Below are 24,053 nucleotides of genomic sequence, written 5' to 3'. Positions count from 1 at the left end.
CAAGTCATGTTTAAGTCTAAATGGAAACAAACTTCGGTCAAAGGTTTGATATGAACCTTTTAGCTGTATCCTTTGGCTTTGTGTAGATGTCCTTGTGAACATGGGGGTGGGGTGGGGTGAGGGTGAGTGAGTGTGTAGGCCTATGTATTTCTTTTGGGATAGGCCTACTATTTTAGTCCCAATTTGTAATGACATCACTCTGTATGTTTAACATACTGAATTTTACAAATTACTCTCATCATACAATGTATTCTTCATGCACATTCATTAGTACCCCCCATGTGGGGGCCCCTCCCACATACCGAAGAGGGGTGGGGTCAAAAATTTGATGAATCATTGTTTTTGTATTGCGCATTATTATATATATCAATTTCAATCATGTAGGCCATGTTATTAGGCCAAAAAAACACTTTGAAGAATGTCTCTCATGTACAAAAGTATAGGAAACTAAACATTTAAAACCATGTTTTTAGGATGAAGGAAGCATTTTTCAAAAAAAGTCTGAAATAGGTTTTTATGTCAAAAATGGTCTCTTTTGGGGTGCTAAATATGCTAAAATGTTTGTGGTCCTGAAATTTTAACCAAATAGCACATTGACCATCTGGCCCAGGATGGGGTGCCAGTTGGTGGGTGGTGTGGGGTGGGGGTGGTAGTGGATGCAAGCACAAATGGTTAATTATTGTTTTATTTTTCTGCTTCACATCAACATCAGCCATATTGGTCATGTAATAAAGCCAAAAAACATTTTTTAAGAGGGTCTCTTGTGCATAAAAGTATAGGAAACTCAAAACTTTAAAGCCTGTTTTCTGGAAGAAGGAAGCACTTTTTATTAAATAGTGTAGAACAAGCCAGGAGCTTTGAAATGTTCTTTTTACCCTCTGAAATGGCCTTTCCTGTGGTGCTAAATGTACAGAAACCATCTGGCTTCGGGGCTTCGTTCCCTCAACCCCCACCGGGCTTCGCCCTATGGACCCCACGGGGGGGCCCTTAAGTGAGCCCCTGGACCCCGGCCATTATCGTGAGCCACGCTCACTCCGGCCATAAGTTTCCCTATTTCTAGTTTTCAAAAGTTGGCAGGTATGCCCTGGGCTGCTGCCCCTAGACCACTGGGTATTTTTCTACATTTTTATACACACCTATCTCTGGGTCGTTCCGTTCAAGGGTACTTGAAAATTAATTTTTGGGTACTTGAAAGTCCTTGAAAAGTCCTTGAATTTGAAATAGAGGTGGCTGCACGCACCCTGGGGAGGTGATAGGTGGGGTGGTTGGGGTGGGGATGACAGGAACAAGCATCATGCTGGACTACGTACTGGACATGTCTCCTCTCATGCATTTCTTACCACTCACATTGGTACCCAGGTAAGGTTGATATTCTTGGTGGTCTGGGCATAGGGTGGGGAGGGAGGGGATAGGTGGGGTGGGGATGGCAGGAACAAGCATAATGCTGGACTATGCACTAGACTTGTCTCCTCTCGTGCATTTTCTACCACTCACATTGGTACCAAGGTACATTATAAGGTTGAAGTTTTTGATCATAGTTTCAAAAAATATACACCGGATTTCTTTTTAAGTAGGTTGTCAATTTTCAGTGGCCTTAACGTTTGAAAATGGCCAATGTCCCATTTTGCATAATTTTGAAGTCTTGAATTTGTGATTTCAACAATTGGATGACTGACACTACTTGATGTTTGTTTTCTTTCAGTGCAAGGTTGTCAAAGCTTGCAACATGGAAATCCAGTGACAATGTAGCATCTAAAGCACTCAGCCAGGTAAGATACGCTTATAATCATAACAACTTCTTTCATTGAAAATATATATTTGATTCAATTATGTACAAGTACTGTGAAAGTGGAATTTTTTGTGATTAATTTTTCGCACTTTTCAATTTTTGAATTGTTTCTCTTGTTTTCATATTGCTATTCTTAAGTTACCTTACATTGACTTATATATACAAAAGGAATATTTGTGTGTTGTTACTGGTATTCATTGTTCGAAATAAGCAAATCTGTTTGTCCCCGTACCGTATCCAAAACTCACTGTGGACAAGTACGATGAGCCATGCACTTGTCCGATGGACAACCAGATATTTTACCTCCAAAATCACTATTTTAAATAAATTATAAAAATAATAAAACTGGACATAAATTTGGAACTTGTCATGTTTGAACTTGTCATGGATTAAATGGTAAGTCTTTTTATCACCAAGATGTGTAGATCACTGTTAGCACACAAATATGCTATTCGCTGTCGTAGTGCACGTTACAATATGACCGTTGCCAGGTCAACTGGATCACGCTTTCTTTGTTACGAACCACTGATCGAAATGATCACAACACAAATGCCTATGGCATATCAAAATTCGGAAAACAGGTGTATGAGCCCAGGCTTGGAGCAGTAACCAATGGTTACTAACGTGCACTACGACAGCAAATAATGTCTGCTTCTCCAGCATGCTCAGTTCTGAATTAAATGGTTTAATTAATCATTTCACTGAGTTAACTGATAGTGCCAGTGATTGAGATTCACATGATCAGATCATCATCATCATCATCATCATCATCAGTCGGCTGCGGAGCAGACTACAAGCTTTCTCCAACTATTGCGATCTTGGGAAGCGAAACAATTTAGTTTGGCTGCAGGATCCCTTCAGTATCTCCCAGGAGGTGCTGGACATACTGTAAGTACTGTGTGCACGGCCGTCCCGGTTTCATGTTTCATATTTTTTCACAGGCTCACCATCTGCAAGACGCAGTTTATGGCCGAAAAATTTGAGTTGATGAATCTTGACTCTGGAAACCAGTGGAGTGGTGTTGGTCAGGTTGATCAGATCAGAATGGTCAATTTGGGAGTCAGTGCTCACAGGATTTCCAGAGCAAATAAACATGAAACAAATTTATTTTTTGCACCCCAAAAAATCACAAATTTTTGGGACAACTGAAATATTTTGAGGACAAGCAGAATATCTGCTTACATGTAGGTTGTCCTCAAAAGTGCAAGTTCTTCTAGTAGTACATACCATTAGTTAATGACAACGTGTTGTTGTTGTTTTTTTGACAGGATTTAAGGGAATGCGGTGGTCAAGTGTTTGTTGACAGCGAACCAGAGGTTTGTGTACCAGAGGTAAGCTTAAAGGTCCGTGCAACAATTTGCTTATTCGGAGGGTCGTAAAAAAATCACCAAAATTCAGTTTTTTGCATCTTGTTTTTAAAAGTATCATAGTGGTTGCATGGCTACGATACTTAAAAAAAGTTGCAAAAATCTGGATTTTGATGATTGTGGTGTGCAGCATGGTATATACAAAAAGCTGAAGTGGCATACAAAACTTGGTAGTTTGGTGTACCACCCAGAAAGTCATATACTGTTCTATGGGCTACTGGGATTCACAGTTTTGCATACCAAACCAGTGAATCACTGCAGCAAGTTAACTCAAAACCTAGATTAAGAATGTTCTGATGATGTAGAAAACATCATTTGTTACAATTGGAAATAAATGGATGATGTTAAAAATGGAGGCGACTGAGATTGTTTGCAATAAGTGAAAGAGTATCTAAAGCTGCCCTCGTGAAATAAACCACACAAACGATGCGGAAGCATTGTTATTAAACGGTGATGAACAACAGTGAAACATGATTGAATCCCTAAATCACAAACTGGGGTTAAGTGATTTTACAGAGAGGTCTGTCATTTGCACAGAGACCTGTGAATTTACTGTGCCCCTTGCCCCACCCAACTGATCTGGTAATATTTGGTGATTGGTGATAACCTTTACACATACATTAGGAATCCTGATTAATTTGGGGTATTTCATCATTTCAAAGTTTTCACTACCCCTGTGGAATATGTTGGAAATATGGGGAGTATGTATTTCAAAGCGAATGAGTACCGTACATTAGGCAGCTCCATTTGAATTTCATACATCTTAGAAAGATTCCATATGTTAGCTTACAGAGAGAAGGTGAAATTCAAATACAGGGTGTCCCAAAAAAAGAGGCCCCTCATTGCGCCCTCTTTTTCTCCTATTTCTGAAAAGTTGGTCAAATATATTTTTGGTATGTAGAGAAACCTTAAGTCGTTAGCTTTAATAAACCAAAACAATTATATCAATCGGCTCACAACTTTTGAAGATATGCTCTTTTTAAGAAATGTACCAGTTTTTCACTCTGTCCACGGAGAAGGTTTGGCTACTTCAAAGATTGAAAAGGAGTACACATACCATGCATGAATATCAAACATTTCTCAATGATAACTTTATAAAATAACTTTATTTATGGAATGGGCTTTACCGGTGGGTTTATGGGCAATGGATTTTGTTAATAGTGTCATTAATTTGTGGGTAAAATGGATGCCGAATGGGACTTCTTTTGCTTTACTTGCAATTACTTATTTCTTCTTGGTTCTTTATGCCTTCTTGTTTTATTATGTTTCTTACTTTCTTACTTTTTTTTTTTAACAACATAAGTCATTTCTCTTTTTAGGATAAAAGGTAGCCCTAAAAGGCTGTTTGGTTTGTCTTTGGTTCTTCTGAAGTGAGTTTACTGTGCTGCTCTGCCCTCTACCTTGTTGCCTCCTTGGCGAATACAGGTTTCAGCCCTGGTCATCATTGCATCAATTGCATCAATTGCATTGCGTACCATCAGCTGACCATCCTTGTGCGCCGGATACTTGCGAATGCGCCGGATACTTTTGCGAAGATCTTGGATTTTGCCACAAAGGAAAAAATCAAGTGGTGAGAGGTCTGGTTATCGTGCAGGCCACTCCACAGCATGCGCCATCCCAACCACTCTGTTTGCTATCCGTGGACAGAGTGAAAAACGGGTACTTTTATTCAAAAGAGCATATCTTCAAAAGTTGTAAGCCGATTGAAATAATTGTTTTGGTTTATTAAAGCTAACGATTAAAGGTTTCTTTACATACCAAAATACATTTAATCAACTTTTCAGAAATAGGAGAAAAAGAGGGCGCAATGAGGGGCCTCCTTTTTTTGGGACACCCTGTACATGTAGTTAATGTGCTAATTCCAATTGAAATTTGTACATGTACTGCCCTTGTGGGAAATATTTCCAACATCTTCCACAAGGGTAGTGTGGAGTTTAAATGGAATTGCCTATTTTTGTATCAAATTTGATTCCATTAAGGGGGTACTACACCCCTGGTCAATTTTGTGCCTATTTTTGCATTTTTCTCAAAAATTATAGCGCATTGGTGACAATTAAGATATGCATTTTGTAGGGGCAAGGACTACAACTATTGCTCTGAAAATTCAGCAACTCAAGGCAAATAGTTATTGATTTATTGATCAAATACTGGTTTTCCCTCATTTTTGACTGCAACTCCACAACTGCTGTCTGTGCTGAAATAAAATTTCCAGTGCAGTAGTTGTAGTCCTTGCCCCTATAATATACATATCTTACTTGTCACCAATGCACTATAATTTTTGAGAAAAATGAAAAAATTGGACAGGGATGTAGTACCCCCTTTTAAGCCACTTTTTTTTCTATTCTTTGCATATTTCTACATATACAGATTGGTATAGTTGACATGTCTACTGTAGATGTCATCCTCATCTCCAACCATCACAATATGCTGGCATTGCCATTCATTACAGAGGTTTGTACCCTTAAGTAAATTTGTATAATTCTTCCATAGTCTGGGACATGCTGATGGGCTGATGACTAATGGGTCAAATGAATGTCTTGTTGTCATGAGTGTTGATCAGCCAATCAGCATCAACAGCGTGATTGTTTATCACTTCTGCATTCACGGTCGTCTGTACAGCATGCACAGCACAGCATGCACAGCACAGCATGCACAGCACAGCATGCACAGCACAGCATGCACAGCACAGCATGCACAGCACAGCATGCACAGCACAGCATGCACAGCACAGCATGCACAGCACAGCACAGCATGCACAGCACAGCATGCACAGCACAGCATGCACAGCACAGCACAGCATGCACAGCACAGCATGCACAGCACAGCATGCACAGCACAGCATGCACATACCATTGAAGAATTTAAACTTTATTCTACCATAAAACAGTTTCTGTTTTGTTCAAAATAAGAGCATTGAGTTATAGTGAGCCATCATAGACCGTTTATGGTCAATGGAGCTATGCATAGGCTAAACCCAGGAATGTGTTGACTTACTTGAATAGATAGAGGCTAATGACTGAATACGATTTTGTTGTAGTACAAAGGACAACAAGAAATGTCTTTAAAAAAGACAATGCCTCCAAGATACCAGTGGACACCTTTTGTTTAGTTAAGGAGATACTTATAATGCTTGGATATAGATTTTTGTCTGATTAAAATATGCGAGTCCATTTTCTCCTAATACAAGACTGAAAATTTTATTTTAATCGGATATTCGGTTACCAAGATACCAGTGGACACCTTTTGTTTAGTTAAGGAGATACTTATAATGCTAGCTTTAAAGTACCGCTATTGGATATAGATTTTTGTCTGATTAAAATATGCGAGTCCATTTTCTCCTAATACAAGACTGAAAATTTTATTTTAATCGGATATTCGGTTACCAAAATATGGCCTGTCAAAATGGAGCGAACCCAAGTCGTTGGCAACAACTTTCTTTTATTTTTGTTATGCAATGTTGTCAAGGTAGGCCTTATTTTATATATGCAAGACAGAATTATGCAAAGTAAAATTTTCAGATAGGCTACAAAATAAGATATAAAACCCATGGATGCATTTGGCAAATTTGAACACCACTGCAACAGTCCGACACACCGCTAGTCTGAATCTGAAAACACTTTAACAGTCCGACACACCCCTAGTCCGAATCCGAAATACACTGCGCTAGTCGAGTCTGGAAAACACCCGTCAGTCGAAACTGCAGAAAACCTAGCGGTAGTCCGAATCTGAAAATCACAGCGCTGGTCGAATCTGAAAACACGGCGCTAGTCCGAATATCGGACTAGCGCAGTGTTTCTAAATTCAGATTGAATAGCGCCATGTTTTGCAAATTCGGACTAGCGCAGTGATTTCAGTTTCGGACTGGCAGAGTGTTTTTTAGATTTGGACTAGCGCTGTGTTTTCCAGATACTGCCAACTGCCAAGGGCTAGTAAAGGACTAGCCCCGGGCCTAGCCCTAGACTAGTCATGCTAGCATCATGCACTCAGTCATGCACTACACATAACTGTGCAACATACAATGTAGATTTGACCATGGAGGTAGTAGGGTTCTGTTTTGTATTTTAATTGAGGTCAAACTCATGAACTTACCATTTAAATGTTGATATCAAGATGAACAGAAATTAATAATCCATTCTACTTTCTAGTCATAAACTGGCAGGGAGCTCACTGTTTAGTGTCATGTATGGTCACTGATGGTCATGAGTTTGCAATATTGAAATTGTTATTGAAATCAGTTTGCTAGCCCCGGGCCTAGCCCTAGACTAGTCATACATGTATGCTAGCATCATGCACTCAGTCATGCACAACACATAATTGTGCGACATACAATGTAGATTTGACACAGGTGCTGTTTTGTATTTTAATTGAGGTCAAACTCATGAACTTACCATTTAAATGTTGATATCAAGATGAACAGAAATAAATAATCCATTCTACTTTCTAGTCATAAACCGGCACGGATCTCACTGTTTAGTGTAATGTATGGTCACTGATGGTCATGAGTTTGCAATATTGAAATTGTTATTGAAATCAGTTTCTTCCAAGTTCAAGATAAAAGTAACATGATTGTATTGAAATGTAAGTTATAAACATTCTTCCTGCTGTCCAGCGGGTATGAACTATTATTACACGCATGCACAGCACAGCATGCACAGCACAGCATGCACAGCACAGCATGCACAGCACAGCATGCACAGCACAGCATGCACAGCACAGCATGCACAGCACAGCACAGCATGCACAGCACAGCATGCACAGCACAGCATGCACAGCACAGCACAGCATGCACAGCACAGCATGCACAGCACAGCATGCACAGCACAGCATGCACATACCATTGAAGAATTTAAACTTTATTCTACCATAAAACAGTTTCTGTTTTGTTCAAAATAAGAGCATTGAGTTATAGTGAGCCATCATAGACCGTTTATGGTCAATGGAGCTATGCATAGGCTAAACCCAGGAATGTGTTGACTTACTTGAATAGATAGAGGCTAATGACTGAATACGATTTTGTTGTAGTACAAAGGACAACAAGAAATGTCTTTAAAAAAGACAATGCCTCCAAGATACCAGTGGACACCTTTTGTTTAGTTAAGGAGATACTTATAATGCTTGGATATAGATTTTTGTCTGATTAAAATATGCGAGTCCATTTTCTCCTAATACAAGACTGAAAATTTTATTTTAATCGGATATTCGGTTACAAGATACCAGTGGACACCTTTTGTTTAGTTAAGGAGATACTTATAATGCTAGCTTTAAAGTACCGCTATTGGATATAGATTTTTGTCTGATTAAAATATGCGAGTCCATTTTCTCCTAATACAAGACTGAAAATTTTATTTTAATCGGATATTCGGTTACCAAAATATGGCCTGTCAAAATGGAGCGAACCCAAGTCGTTGGCAACAACTTTCTTTTATTTTTGTTATGCAATGTTGTCAAGGTAGGCCTTATTTTATATATGCAAGACAGAATTATGCAAAGTAAAATTTTCAGATAGGCTACAAAATAAGATATAAAACCCATGGATGCATTTGGCAAATTTGAACACCACTGCAACAGTCCGACACACCGCTAGTCTGAATCTGAAAACACTTTAACAGTCCGACACACCCCTAGTCCGAATCCGAAATACACTGCGCTAGTCCGAGTCTGGAAAACACCCGTCAGTCGAAACTGCAGAAAACCTAGCGGTAGTCGAATCTGAAAATCACAGCGCTGGTCGAATCTGAAAAACACGGCGCTAGTCCGAATATCGGACTAGCGCAGTGTTTCTAAATTCAGATTCGGAATAGCGCCATGTTTTGCAAATTCGGACTAAGCGCAGATGGTTTTCAGTTTGGACTGGCAGAAATATTTTTAGATTTGGACTAGCGCTGTATATTCAGATACTGCCAACTGCCAAGGGCTAGTAAAGGACTAGCCCCGGGCCTAGCCCTAGACTAGTCATGCTAGCATCATGCACTCAGTCATGCACTACACATAACTGTGCAACATACAATGTAGATTTGACCATGGAGGTAGTAGGGTTCTGTTTTGTATTTTAATTGAGGTCAAACTCATGAACTTACCATTTAAATGTTGATATCAAGATGAACAGAAATTAATAATCCATTCTACTTTCTAGTCATAAACCGTACGGATCTCACTGTTTAGTGTCATGTATGGTCACTGATGGTCATGAGTTTGCAATATTGAAATTGTTATTGAAATCAGTTTGCTAGCCCCGGGCCTAGCCCTAGACTAGTCATACATGTATGCTAGCATCATGCACTCAGTCATGCACAACACATAATTGTGCGACATACAATGTAGATTTGACACAGGTGCTGTTTTGTATTTTAATTGAGGTCAAACTCATGAACTTACCATTTAAATGTTGATATCAAGATGAACAGAAATAAATAATCCATTCTACTTTCTAGTCATAAACCGCACGGATCTCACTGTTTAGTGTAATGTATGGTCACTGATGGTCATGAGTTTGCAATATTGAAATTGTTATTGAAATCAGTTTCTTCCAAGTTCAAGATAAAAGTAACATGATTGTATTGAAATGTAAGTTATAAACATTCTTCCTGCTGTCCAGCGGGTATGAACTATTATTACACGATGATTGCGGCCTAGTCGAGCCTAGCCTGCATGTCAGTCTGTCTGCTGACTCACCGCAAAAATACCTCCAATTTTGCACAAAACAATCCATGATGTCAAATTATCACATCCAAAGTGTCGCCATGAACGTCAGCTTCAACTTCTCCAGCCAAAGTTTTTCCATTGATAATCAGGTTTCATGTAATCATGAAATTAAACATTGTTTGATGTGTATTCCCATTGCCACACACAGCATAACGGTTGTCCGACTTGATTTCTACGATATTGCTGATGTGATGAGGCTACAATCCATAATTAAATACCGAATAAAAAAATACTAGTTTGCGTCTGACGTCATGACAAAGGCGCTACGAGATTGGTCGCTGACCTGCGCAGTATGGCATTTTTGGTCTGGTTGACAGGACGGCATACGCAAGCTTGTCTTTTTAATTCGGTCTTCAATTATACAACATATGAGTTTAAAAAAATTCTAATGCATAATTCATGAGCTCGATAGACCCGCACCATTGGCGCCATGTGCTAGGTGTTTCTAGAATCCCTATAGAATAAGATTAATTTTAATGCTAATTTATTGCACATGCTGAGGAAGCGTGATTACCTTTTGAACATTCGGAAATGGCGATAGGCGAATTTATGTATGGCGCAAAGAGGTGGGGGATATATATTGGGCTCTCGATATTGGGCGGAAATTAGAGTACTTGTCAGAATATAAATGTGTACAATCGGCCTACTTGCCGCGCAATGTGCAGCATTTTAGGTGTAAATTTCAAAGCATACTACCTCCTGCAGAGGCAGAAAAATCAATGCAGATGCCCTTTAATATTTTAACCAGAACAATGCATTAATCCCTGAAGTTGGAGTGCATTGTGATGGGGAAATAATTAAAGGGCAAGTGACCCAGCTGTGAATAACTAAGTTGATGATTCATACAAGTCACATCACATAGTACCTTTTACAGGCATGAGAATTTTCCTTTTTATGAGGAATCCCATTTTTTTCCCCAAATTTCTGTGTTTTTATTTCTTTTTAGCCTGTTTTGAGCATTTTTCCATATTTTACACACTTTTTCCTTTTTTTCAGAATTTTCTTTCTTTTTCATTGAAATGTATTCTCATGCCTGTCTTTAAGGCCAAAAAAAAAAAAGGTTTGTCTCAAAGCTCACGAGAAATTTAAAACAAATGCGAAATGCGATTTTTTAATTTTTTTTTTTTTTATTCGTGACTTTTTTCATGGTATTTTAAGAAAAAAGTCTGATTTTCGCCGATTTTTTCTAGAAAAAACTATAAAATTTTTTTTTTTTTTTGAAATAAAACAATTTCGCATTTGTTTTTTGTCAAATCGTGGGATTTTACAAGCAGCAGCAAGCTTTGAGACGAACCTTTTTTTTTTTGGCCTAATGACAAACCATCTGCTACCAAAGTGTAAGATTTGTAGAGACATGTTTCTTCATTTCATTGTATGGACAAAAAGGAGATAGAATGTGTTATCCCCCCCCCTAAAAAAATCATACAACAGAACAGGGTGTAGGTTTTAGAGCCACTGGGATTCAAAATGTTGCTTCTTATATCCAAATTGCTTTGCCAGTGTTATGCAAAGTTAGAAATAGAAAGAGATATAATCTATTCCAGTTAAATTCCATACACCCCCTATGGAAGATATGACCTTAACCTCCCACACATGCAGGGAGTGTAGATTTCAAATGGAGTCACCCATTCCAGTAGGCCCATTTGAAATTCACACAACTTGCGTGGAAGATTAAGATCACGCCTTCAGTTAGGGGATGTATGGATTTCATCTGGAACAGCACACAGTTTGAGTGATGGGACCCCCTTAAGGCCAAAAAAAAAGTTGTTGTGTTGCCCTCAACCGTCCGACCCTAAATCTTTTTTTTTTTTTTGAATGATGATTTTTACAGATTTGTTCAAAAACTCAATGTTTTTCACTTAAAATTAATATTTTATTGAAAGTCTAGTCTTTAATTGATGTCTAACAGGTATCCAGAAGGCAAAATTGACAAATGTCCTCTCATTGAAGAAGCATTATTTAATATTTGAGGGGATTTATAAAAACTAAAGGTTTAAAAAAAAAAAAGAGAGAAATCCGACCGTCCGACTCAAATTTCACATTTTCCCACTTGAGGGCAACACAACAATATTTTTTTTTGGCCTAAGATGATGATCAAATCACACCACCTACCTTCAATGACGTCCTTAGTTTATTTCTTTGTTTCATTTTTTGATATTCTGACATGATTTATTTCTCTTACAGTACTCTGGATTTAAAGGCACAATATATGCTACAGAACCCACACTGCAGATAGGAAGGTAAGCAACAAACAAACTTACAGTAGAAATTTCAATCACACAGCCTGACATAGCAGGACGATTTTTTGCGTACACTGGGTTTCGTTTGGCAGTTGAGGATATTTTTTGGCAGTTGATAATATTTTTATCTGCTGTATTTATCTGGAATGGTTTGTAGCTAATCACTGATTGAACATTTCAATGAGGAAGAACATTTTTAGTGACCACTACATGTATGTTGAGGGTTGAGAGGCAAAAAGCCTTTCCTTTGTGAGTTAAGGCATTCTGCTTCGCAACCCTCGATATACTTCTCATCCAAACCAGGAAACAAGATTATTATACAGAGAGTACAGGTTAGTGTTGGGTCGATTTCAACAGTACAACTTTGTATTTTTCTTGCATTCAGGCAAATGATGGAGGAATTAGTTGAATACATGGAGAGAGTTCCCAAGAGGCGGAAATCCACCCAGTGGAAGAAACCTAATATCCTAAAGCTGCTTCCCGCATCACTGAAAGACGCCCTCTACTTGTCGTCATGGAAGAAATGCTACACTAAACACGATATTAACTCATGCATGTCAAAGATTCAGAAAACATCTTTTGGAGAAAAGTTGGTAGGTTATCATAATAAAGTGCATTTATCCCAATGGGCACCTTTCTTTACAACACTCTGTATTGGTTAATTACATAATATAATCATTTGAGTAACCAATCAAAATAAAGCTTTTAGACCTCTTCACAATTTAAGCTTAAAATCTTCTTCAGTCCTGTGGATTATTCTTACCTCAATACATGATATATCCCTCTTTGTAAACAATCAAAATAGTTCTTAGAGGCTACATGGTAGTGTCCATGCGGTTATGTCCAACCCATTTGAAGAGGAGAGTGAACTACAATTCCAATATATTTCTTCAAACTAAATAAGCAAGACAATTGCAATGTGGTACATGGACGTAGCAACATGTACATGCAGTTTGATGTTCTTTGAGTACTGTGTAATTGATGCATGTATTTATGAAGTGATGCAAGCTAAGTCGGGATTTTACTGTCTTACCGTATTTCCTTGAATAGTGTCCCCCTTCAATTAAATGCCCTCACTACTTTTTTCTACCAAGATGTTTCAAAAATGCTGATGCTATCTTATGGAGTAAGCTTACCACACATTGTCACTAATGACATTAGTAATTGGCGAAAATCTGGTCATAAAGCCAGAAGTGAGCCAGATGTCATTGTTCCTACGTTCATAGTTCGTCATTTCAGCATGAGTTTTAAGCTAACCTAATGATTTTAACAGGAATTATCTTTCTAAAAATGATCTCTAATAAACACCCCCTTTTGGAAAATGCAACCCCCCCTGGGGCGACTATTCGAAGAAATACGGTAAAAGTAATTTCATCTTGAAATACCCAATGTTCCATTTATGCTTTTTTATATTTTCAACAGTGAGTAAGGCCGTATTGTTGCCGTATAATAAAGCACACTCTAAATCACTGTGCTGAAGTTTTTTATGATTTTCCTGCCTGTTTAAGGCTGACCAGCCTTTTTGTGTTGTAATATGACTGTTTTTAATCTTTTCTTCAGCCTTTGTACGGTGCATTGACTATGGTCCCAATGAGTTCAGGGTTCTGTCTTGGGAGCAGCAATTGGGTCATACAATCACAGTTTGAAAAGGTAAGTTTAGCAGATACAAGCACCATATTGAATTGTCATGCATGGGAAGATGTGACCTTAATCTTCCACATAGGGGGTGTGAATTCTAGATGGGGTTACCTCAATGGTAGACTCCATTTTCAATCTACACCCTTGTGTTGGAGATATAATCTTAACCCATCCCATGGTTTTTATGCTATCGGAAGGGAAAGAAGAAATGACAAAGGAGAAAAGATGAACAAATAAGTCACTTGGTACCCCCCGGGATTTGAACCTCAGACCTCTCCCATGCCACGCAGAAGATCACCAGCCTCTAGCCACGGGGGTTACGCTGGGCCGGACAGGGTTTTCCCTGGATATATATGACTTGATTGTGTCATCGCATCACGTGGAATGCATGCACGAGTAGTGGTTTTAATAGTGACCTTCAGTGAGGTCTGGTTGGGTTAAGATTAAGGTCACATCTTCCATAGGGGGGTGTATGGATGTCAAATATGCCAGGTTATTGCCATGTGCACTGCTTATTACATGTAGAGCAACAACAACAAAAACATACATTGTGATTAAGTTTGTAGGGTGCATGGTGAAATAATCTGTATTTCGCCTTCCAGATTAGATAAGATTAATATTAGGGCTAGGATTAAGGGATTGGGATCATAGATGGGGTGATGACCACCACTATACAGTTGTTCATTCCTTGGACTTTCATTCGTCACTACATAATTATTTGGATTAGGGTTCAGATTAAGTGATTAAAGGCATTAGGATTGTGGTTGGGGTGGCAATTCCCATCATACTCATGTTGGCTCTTTTCTGCGTTCTTTCAGATTGTATACATGTCAGGGTCATCATTTCTAACCACACATTCAACACCCATCAGCCAAGAACCTCTCAAGAACCCAGACATCTTACTGCTTCTTCGTTCTTTGTCCTTTCAGATTGTATACATGTCAGGGTCGTCATTTCTCACCACACATTCGACACCCATCAGCCAAGAACCTCTCAAGAACCCAGACATCTTACTGCTTACTGGAGTAACACAAACACCAACACACAACCCAGATAGCATGCTGGGAGAATTCTGTAGTAATCTCAGTAAGTGTTCATATGAAAGGGAAAAAGAAGAAGAAAGAAAGTCAGAAGTGGCAATACTACAAGGTTTTCCGAATAATGCAATGTATGCAACTCTGGTGACTCTTGAGTTGTCTTTAATTCATGAACAATGGAGGCTCCTTGTTATCTTTGTGGTGACATATACAAACCATTCAGATTGCAGGGACTGCCTTTTGGATTTGCAGGAGAGCATTTAGTAGCTCTTCTGGAGCTTTTAAGGAGAGCTGTTTAGGGCATTTACAATAGAATGTAAGGAGAGAATGGTCAACTATTGGAGAACTACAAATCACTCTCCTATATCAGATTTAAGGAGAGCAGTAGAGAGAGATTGCTCTCGCACTCCTCAAAAGGCAGTCCCTGAGATTGTGCATCGGTTATTTAATCCCGTAGATATTTGTGACGTGTCATGTCAAAAGGAGACACTTTTGGGCAGGATCGTAAATGGAGATATAGCCAAAAATCTGCCCGAAATCTGTTGCGAATTTGTAATGTTATTAATGTTAAAAATATTGTCTGATAATTTCAGACCGAATATAACCGCATCTTGTATTTTTTGAGACATTTTTCAAGGTAATTCCTACTCTCATCATTGTCAATAATATTTTTAAAGACCGATATCTCAATTTCCAATTTTATAATACCATAACTTACGAACTCAATATCTTCGCTTAGGAATGTCCTATTTTATTTGGGAAAACGGCGTTGTGGAGCAAAATATCTCTTTATTTAAGATATGTAAAAATCTCAGAATTGATAACCTGCCCAAAAGTGTCTCCTTTTGACATGACACGTCACATTTTTGCTTGTATATTTCAGCCGTCACCATCAAGAATGGAGGCAGTGTGTTAGTTCCCTGCTATCCATCTGGCGTCATTTATGACTTATTTGAGTGCCTCTCTGGGTCATGGACTCTGTAGGCATACTCTCACTCATTTATTGCTAGCTATTGTTTCTTTATTTCAGCCGTAACAATCAAGAATGGAGGCAGTGTATTAGTTCCCTGTTATCCATCTGGTGTCATTTATGACTTATTTGAGTGTCTGTCAGGATACATGGACTCTGTAGGCCTGATGCAAACACCAATGTATTTCATTTCACCAGTCGCTGATAGCTCACTAGCATATGCACAGATTTTCTCTGAATGGTAAGTACCGTATTTGTCCGAGTATAGTCCCACGTTCGAGTATAGTCCCATTTTTTTTTTTTTAAGTTTTTTTTTTTGGTTTTGGAGTGTCCCTGGACCTAGACCTAGATGCTAGGATCATTCATGGTTGACCTAAAAAGAAAAATTTCAAGATGTTTTGTATTTTTAATATGAAAATTGATAATTTGTACTCATGTCATTAATGATTCAAAATGCATTCAAATTCATTAACTTTTTTTGAAATTCGAGTATAATCCCACCCCCCAATTGTGAACATTTTCACCTAAAAAACGGGTGGGACTATACTCGGACCAATACGGTAATGATAGACACTGACCCATTTCTTTAGGCAATAGAAACAAATTAACCAAGAAAATTTTAAAACTTTCAACGGAAACTGAAGGCAAATAAATAAATATTTACCTGCTAATATTTTCGGTAACTAACTGTTACCATCCTCAGGCAGTAATGACTGGCTGACTGTCTTCTTCACACTTGGATGATTTTGGTGTTTCTAGAAGACAGTCGTAAATTCTTGGAAGATCCCGGCCCCCGTCTCTGTTGAGCTTGACTTGTTTTTCCTGTCTGATGGCTATGGACTCCTTTATCTTGCGATTTAGGAACTTGCTTTCCTTCTTGACAATCTTGATATTGGGGGAGTCCAATTTGTGACCTGTGTTCTTAAGATGTTCTGCGACAGCAGAACTCTTGAAGCCAGAAACAAATTAGTTTGAGCTTTCGATCAACCATCGATGCTTGGTCGATAATTATTATTAATGAAATCAATTAAATGACTATTGTTAATTGTGATAACATATGAATCTTTGCCTGTATTAACAATATAAATTAAGCATTAATTCTGACTAATTAGTTGTTAGTTCATTAATAAAAAGCATCAAAGCAGCATCGGCGGTCGATCCAAAGATCAAACCAATTTATTTCTGGTGCCTTAAGTCATGCAAGGGTTATTGTAATGTAGGATTGTACATTTTTTTTAATTATCATGTGTATTTCCAAAAAAAAGAATCCAAAAATATGATTATCATGTGTATGAAAGGTTGAATATAAAAATATGATAAACTGATATAAAATATATCTAGCTTATAGCTTGTTAATTACTTTGTACTCACAAGTTTTAATAATAAAACAACCATATTCAAAGACCATGACTGGTCAGTTCTCAAATGGTCACGCTTAATCCATTGCAAATATCTTTGCATACCGAGTGAGCTCAAATGACCGAGAAGTAGATTTTGATTGTAGTATGATACCAGTATGGGGATAACTTTTACAATTAGATCCACTGTCAGCATGTCCTCTTTTAAGAGCCAGCTCTCTGAGTGGTACAAGAACAAACTAGAGGAGAGTTTTGATCCTTACAACACATGCTCTTGGGTTACATGTTGCCAGTGTTCTGTTGTTGTAGGCTTGTGTAGGTTTTTTTTTTTTTTTTTTTTTTCTTCAAATATTTTGGGAGGGGGAGGGGGTGTCCTCATTGTTTTGATCCTTGGTGGGACTGTCCTAGAGGTGCTTTGCACCTGTTAGTCCTTGCCTTTCACTGGTGCAAAATTTTATCTATACTTCCTTTTTTTTGTATGTACTTTTGAATATTCATGTGCAATATATTTTGATGTTATATTATAATTATTGTATATACCAGTGATCAGTGTTCGAAATAAGCACTTATCCTCTTGTCCTCTTGTCCAAAAATCACTGGGGACAACCATATTGAGATATGTACTTATCCTCTGGACAACCACTATATTTTACCTCTTAAATATGACACATTTTGGGGACAACCTGAAATGTTTTGAGGACAAGCAGAATGTATGCTTTAGTTGTCCTCAGGACAACCTCCATATTTCCCTTATTTCGGACACTGCCAGTGATAAAGTGTAATAAATAAATAAATAAATAACTTATTTTTTGCAATCTTATGCAACAGGTTATGTGCACCCAAACAGTCCAGGGTGTATCTTCCTGAGCCACCATTCCCTCATGCAGAGCTGATCAAGAATGGCAGGCTAGAACACTTCTCTTCATTACATGGTTAGTATAAATTGATTGCTTTATTTTTATCTATAAGGCCAAAAAAAAAAGATTGTTTGTTTGTCCACGTCCGACCGACCGTGTACCCTGATCCCGACCGCGTTTTTTTTTTTTTTTTTTTTTTTTTTTTTTTTTTTTTTTTTTTTTTTTTTTTTTTTTTTTTTTTTTTTTTTTTCTTTTTTTTTTTTTTTTTTTTTTTTTTTTTTTTTTGGCATCGATGGGACATCGTATAAAACAGTGGTTAGTATAAATTTAAAGAAAGAAAATGTAAAGAAAATGAACAGTATACCATGCAGAACCATCTCAAGAGTACCAGTCTTCAAATTGTCAGTTTCAAGTGCAATATCTGTAAAAAAAAAATTTAAAAAAAATCCGACCTACCGACCCAACTGTTTCATAAGCCTTTATGGACAAACAAACAATTTTTTTTTTGGCCTAACTGCAAGGTTGAGCGTGAACAGTTGTAAGCTCTATCAAAACTAAGAAGCACCAGACAATAATAACTGCATGCTATCTCTTTTGTGGTCATTTCGGGAAATCGGAGGAGTTTGTTTTGGACCGAGGTAAAAATCAGAACAATAGCCGAGGCCTAACACAAACCCCGGCAATTTCACACAATGACCGTAAAACAGATGGTGCAAAGTTATTATTGTCATTTATTTCCACCATTTTATAAATTTGTTTCATAAAAATAACACAATATTTTGTCTTTAAGACCATTGAAAATGTATCTCAATTCCAGTTGCAATTTTATTATTATTATTATTTTGCTTTCCTTTATGACAGGTGATTTTAGCAGTCAATTCAAGACACCGTGTGTGGTATTCGCTGGTCATCCGTCATTGAGATGCGGTGATGCCGTACATTTCATTGAATTATGGGGCAAATCTAGTAATAATACCGTCATCTTTATAGGTAAGTATTAATTTGCATAATTTCCCAAAATTATTTGAATGCTCACAATGTAATAATAGAGTAAGAAAGTACACAGTCATATGAAAGCCATAATGTGTGATTTGCATAAAGAATAAGATTCCTATTTAAATGTTGGTTTTTACTGAACACATTATCCCCTTTTTAATTTCGAACCAAACAAATGAGGGAAAACAAAGACAATTGCTATTTCACCCCAGAGCCTACAATGCGTGCTCACCGATCGTATTATTATCATTAATATTGGCATAGCTTCACACATGCACAGCTAGGACGAACAAACAAGACGTAAGACGAATAGAGATATGCACACAGTTTATACGTCAAGATGTAAGACAAATATCAATATGCACACAGTTTATACGTCACTGATTCAGTGATTCAATAATACACATACACGCGATGTGTTTAGCCACCACTCGATCTGTGAACTCTGAATAAAACAGGAGATCTCCGGTTTTAATATAAAACTTAAATTTTACTGTAATTAAAGCACTTCAGGCTTAGTCTTTCACATGGTATTTGAGTACACCATTTGGCATTACAATCATACAAAAAGTAGAAATTCAAACTAATAATTGAGTGCGTCGATGTGGAGCAAATCTCACATTAGGCAAAAAAAAAAAAATGTTTGTTTGTCCATAGAGGCTTATGAAACAGTTGGGTCGGTAGGTCGGATTTTTTTAAATTTTTTTTTTACAGATATTGCACTTGAAACTGACAATTTGAAGACTGGTAAATAAGTCAAAACATACAGCACTTTACTGGTTTAACTCTTGAGATAGTTCTGCATGTTATACTGTTCATTTTCTTTACATATTCTTTCTTTAAATTCATACTAACCTTTTACTAGCACATTCAACTCAAATCAAAAAAAAAAAAAAAAAAAGACACGGTCGGGACCAGAGTACAGGGTCGGCCGGACGTGGACAAACAAACAATTTTTTTTTTGGCCTTATGGCGTTACATGTAATTGGAAGATTAAATGCACACTGACATTTTGAATATTGTACAAAAGAATTCCTACCCAAATATTTGATTTTCAGGTTATTTTTAAGGAATTATAAACTTTTTAATTTTCATGCCAAATTCAACATAATCCTGAAATTAACACTTGGTATACTCATAACATTAACTGAAGTAGTTTAAATAATCGTTTATGCCCATATATTTATACCCCTCAATTCAAATGTTTACAATGAATAATGATCCGACCTACCGACCATACAAATTTTGGAGCCAAAAGGGCAACTCCTTGTTTTTCAAGACCTTATCAATGCAAAAATTGTGTCTGTATTTCTTGTGTTTTTTCACAGAGCCTGGCTTTCCTTACTTGGAGGCATTAGCACCATTCCAGCCATTGAGTATGAAGGCTTGTTGTATCTCATAGATACAGTGATGAGTTATGCTGATCTCAAGACCTGCATCACTGATTAATGCAATATTTTGATACATGTCTGTATTGTTTTCTTTCCATAGAGCCTGGTTTTCCCTACTTGGAAGCATTAGCACCATTATTTCAGTCATTGAGTATGAAGGCTTGTTGTATCTCATAGATACAGTGATGAGTTATGCTGATCTCAAGACCTGCATCACTGATTAATGCAATATTTTGATACATGTCTGTATTGTTTTCTTTCCATAGAGCCTGGTTTTCCTTACTTAGAAGCATTAGCACCATTATTTCAGTCATTGAGTATGAAGGCTTGTTGTATCTCATAGATACAGTGATGAGTTATGCTGATCTCAAGACCTGCATCACTGATGATTAATGCAATATTTTGATACATGTCTGTATTGTGTTCTTTCCATAGAGCCTGGTTTTCCCTACTTGGAAGCATTAGCACCATTCCAGCCATTGAGTATGAAGGCTTGTTACTGCCCTATAGACACAGCCATGAGTTATGCACAGGCAAACAAAATGATCAAAGATCTTAAGGTAAACTACATGGTTTGTCTCTCTATTAATATTAGACTATGCCATAGTCGAATTTTGATTTAAATAAAAATTTGTTATTATTAATAATGATGAACGCATCCTGTTGGAGCTCAAAATTTTACTGATGTGTATATTAATAGTAAAATGGTCATAAAGAGTTTATATAATTAGTGACAGTAAAAGTAATTACTTATGTTATTGAATGCAACATATCTTGAATAACGGCTCACTTTAATACTGAACAATTCTGATTTTGGAATCCACCAGTTTATTCGCTAAGGCCCGATTAAAAAATTCGACTATGTACTTTGACTTTTAAGCAGAACTTTGCCTTGGGACTTCGTTCTCTAAAACACACTGTCAATCATACTTGTTTATCAATCAAATCTAACCACAAGCACTAAGGATGGTGGTACAATACGCGCTAGATGCGTACATTCATCCACCAACTTTCGCGCCAGCACAAAAGCACTGCATTCCATAGATAGTTGTGTACCATGTATAGTTAATGGTAATGGCATGTGCCCGGAGGATTTAAACAATAATGAGATCTGGGGGACCAATCACAAGCCAGATTCATTTAAAGATGCATTACATCATGACCAATTTTAGTTAGGCCAGAAATTGGCCTAACTCTCCATAAAGTCCTGTGTTAAAGATATTAACCGCAAGTCAAAGTCAGTAGTCCACTTGGGAAGCTAACAAACAGAGGGAGTACGGTGACTGAACTAAAGATCAGATGTGAAAATCTATCAATTTTGCACAAATTAATTAAGCTTAAATGCAATAGCCAGAATATGCACAATGGGCAAGTGGACTACGGAGAAGTCTACTCTATTATAAGAGCATATAATATGTTTGTTTGTTTAAATGTGTATCATTGTGATACAGCCTGTACATCAAGTACATTATTATTAACCCCCTCATTGCTACAATATTCAACAGACTGATAGCACCCAGTGGCAAATGAATTAAGAATGTGCCTATATTTTCTTCTTCTCCACATAGCCTCTTCATGTGGTAGTGCCAAATAAATACCAGAAGCCACCAGTATCACAACCATTAAGGACTGATTTAGTCATTGAAGCAGTAAGTAGCCAGTAGTATCAATAGTTACATCTAATAGTAAACCCTAACCCTAACCATTGAGAACTTTGTGACAGTAAGCAGCCGTAAGTACATGTGTTTAGCTGACCAGGGTCAAATGGGGTATTAAATTTGGATCCTTCATTGAAGCGTACAAATGGTCAACTTATGGGGAGCGATTCAAAATCGGGGGCCTCCTGCTCCCATTAGGTATGCCACTGCCCTGTCTGCAGTCTTCATTCTTGCTTATGCCAATAGCTTACTAGCAATCGTAGCTTACTAGCAATCGTAGCGAGTTACAGAATTATTGCTAGCCATCAAATTGCATTCGCAGTAGTAATTTTATAACACTGCTACCAGTGTTCACTATCGATGGTGAAGTCAACTGGTTGTGACTTGATTCTGCACTTAATTTAACCGACAGAAATATGTCACAAAAAATATAAAAATACAGGCTTTTATAAACTCAACCCAGAAAGTATCGAAACGATTATAGATGGTCAGATATATCGGGAAATGAAATATATAGCAAACATTTATTTAATGTATATAAAGCGCAGCTTTCTCCTGCACATTTTGATACCTCTTTTGTTGCTCTACGATATCATTTAGTCGAGTTATGGCCGCTTGAGTGGCTTCAAGTCGGATTTGGAAAGTTGCACTTACCTCCTATTCAAGCCAAATGCGTTCGTCGTGTACAACCCCCCCCCCCCCATACACACACACACACACAAAATCAAGACAAAGGACACCGATGTGCTTTATTTACTTAACCATGAACTTTACTTTATTTTACTCCTTCGACTTCCAACTCCAATACTTGCTACCCTTTACTTATCTCGGACTTATCTCATGAACTCTTTCTGCTGAGACATCTCAATACTTGGTGTGCCTACCATCACTGGATGCGCCGAAGACCTTCTAAGGTGGTGTCAGGCTTGATTACCTTGTTAGCTTTCCTCTTAAGAGTATCCCACAAGTGTTCTAGTGGATTAAGGTCAGGGCTCTTTGCAACACGCAACACACATACTCGATTTGAATTTGGCGGACAAAAGCAATGGTCATTTATTGGTCACAGTACAACGCATTTGGCTTAAATAGGAGCTAAGTGCGACTTTCAAAATCCACCTTGAAGCCACTCAAGTGCCCATAACTCAACCAAATGATATCGTAGAGCAACAAAAGAGGTATCAAAATGCACAGGAGAAAGCTAGGAGAAAGCTGCGCTTTATATACATCAAATAGGTTTTTGCTATATATTTCAGTTCCCGATATATCTGACCATCTATAATCGTTTGGATACTTTCTGGGTTGAGTTTACTTTTGTTTACCATGCTCATCACCATCAACTCAGTATTGGGCTATTCCAGTTGAAGACTAGACTGCTGCCCTCAGTCGTCAACCGTCTGGATTGACGACTGAGAAAACTACGACGTGGAAAAAAAGTGACGGATTTTGCAACAGGATTCCTGTGGCATAGAGCATGCGCAGTTGTGTCCAAATTGACCTTTTGACCGAGTTTGTTGTTTTTAGAAGTTCAGAGCGCGATCTTGTCACAGCGACGCGGTACACAGGCGCCGCTAGTCAGTCGGCGCACTGGCGCACAAGCAAAGTCGCATTGAATAGTTTTCAGAAGTCCGTCATGATATTGGCTGTAAGATAATCAGTCGTCACTACGAAGCATACACAGTACATGCGAAGTGTAGACGGCTGATTGGAATTAGTCTAGTTGAAGACATGGCGTTAATCTTCCACACAGGGGGTGTAGATTTCAAATGGGGTTATCTGAATGAGTGATTCCATTTGAAATCACACACCTCCTGTGTGGGAGATTAAGGTCATGTTATCCTTTCTTTGGCAGGTTTGGATTTGTCTAGGTATTTTAAAATGATTCTCTTTCTCAGAATCATTTAAAAACATCTCTTAAAACATTGTTCTAATCTTGCAGCTTAATTGAATTTGCTACTTAAACATGTTGTTATTTCTGTTGTTTTGTTTAGGATTTTTAGGAAAAATGAACTACCGCTTACAAACTTTGACCTGCTATTCTGTCATTTAATTC

At 37.7% G+C, this 24,053-nt stretch overlaps 1 protein-coding gene across 1 annotated transcript in view; it reads left to right on the top strand.

Moving 5' to 3' along the window:
* The window catches only part of LOC140163166 (integrator complex subunit 9-like), a 40,586-nt gene that overhangs the window by 5,256 nt on the left and 11,277 nt on the right, over nt 1–24,053 (top strand). The window contains exons 3-14 of the mRNA XM_072186553.1: nt 1,703–1,769; nt 3,058–3,120; nt 5,524–5,607; nt 12,043–12,098; nt 12,484–12,691; nt 13,659–13,748; nt 14,666–14,822; nt 15,804–15,984; nt 17,930–18,033; nt 18,820–18,948; nt 20,781–20,905; nt 21,914–21,994. Of these exons, the coding sequence (XP_072042654.1) occupies nt 1,703–1,769; nt 3,058–3,120; nt 5,524–5,607; nt 12,043–12,098; nt 12,484–12,691; nt 13,659–13,748; nt 14,666–14,822; nt 15,804–15,984; nt 17,930–18,033; nt 18,820–18,948; nt 20,781–20,905; nt 21,914–21,994 (1,345 nt within the window). The remainder of the gene's footprint in view (nt 1–1,702; nt 1,770–3,057; nt 3,121–5,523; nt 5,608–12,042; nt 12,099–12,483; nt 12,692–13,658; nt 13,749–14,665; nt 14,823–15,803; nt 15,985–17,929; nt 18,034–18,819; nt 18,949–20,780; nt 20,906–21,913; nt 21,995–24,053) is intronic.

This window comes from Amphiura filiformis, chromosome 10 (genome assembly GCF_039555335.1).
Source record: "Amphiura filiformis chromosome 10, Afil_fr2py, whole genome shotgun sequence".
NCBI classification, from domain to species: domain Eukaryota; kingdom Metazoa; phylum Echinodermata; class Ophiuroidea; order Amphilepidida; family Amphiuridae; genus Amphiura; species Amphiura filiformis.
This window is presented reverse-complemented; position numbering and strand designations above follow the sequence as displayed.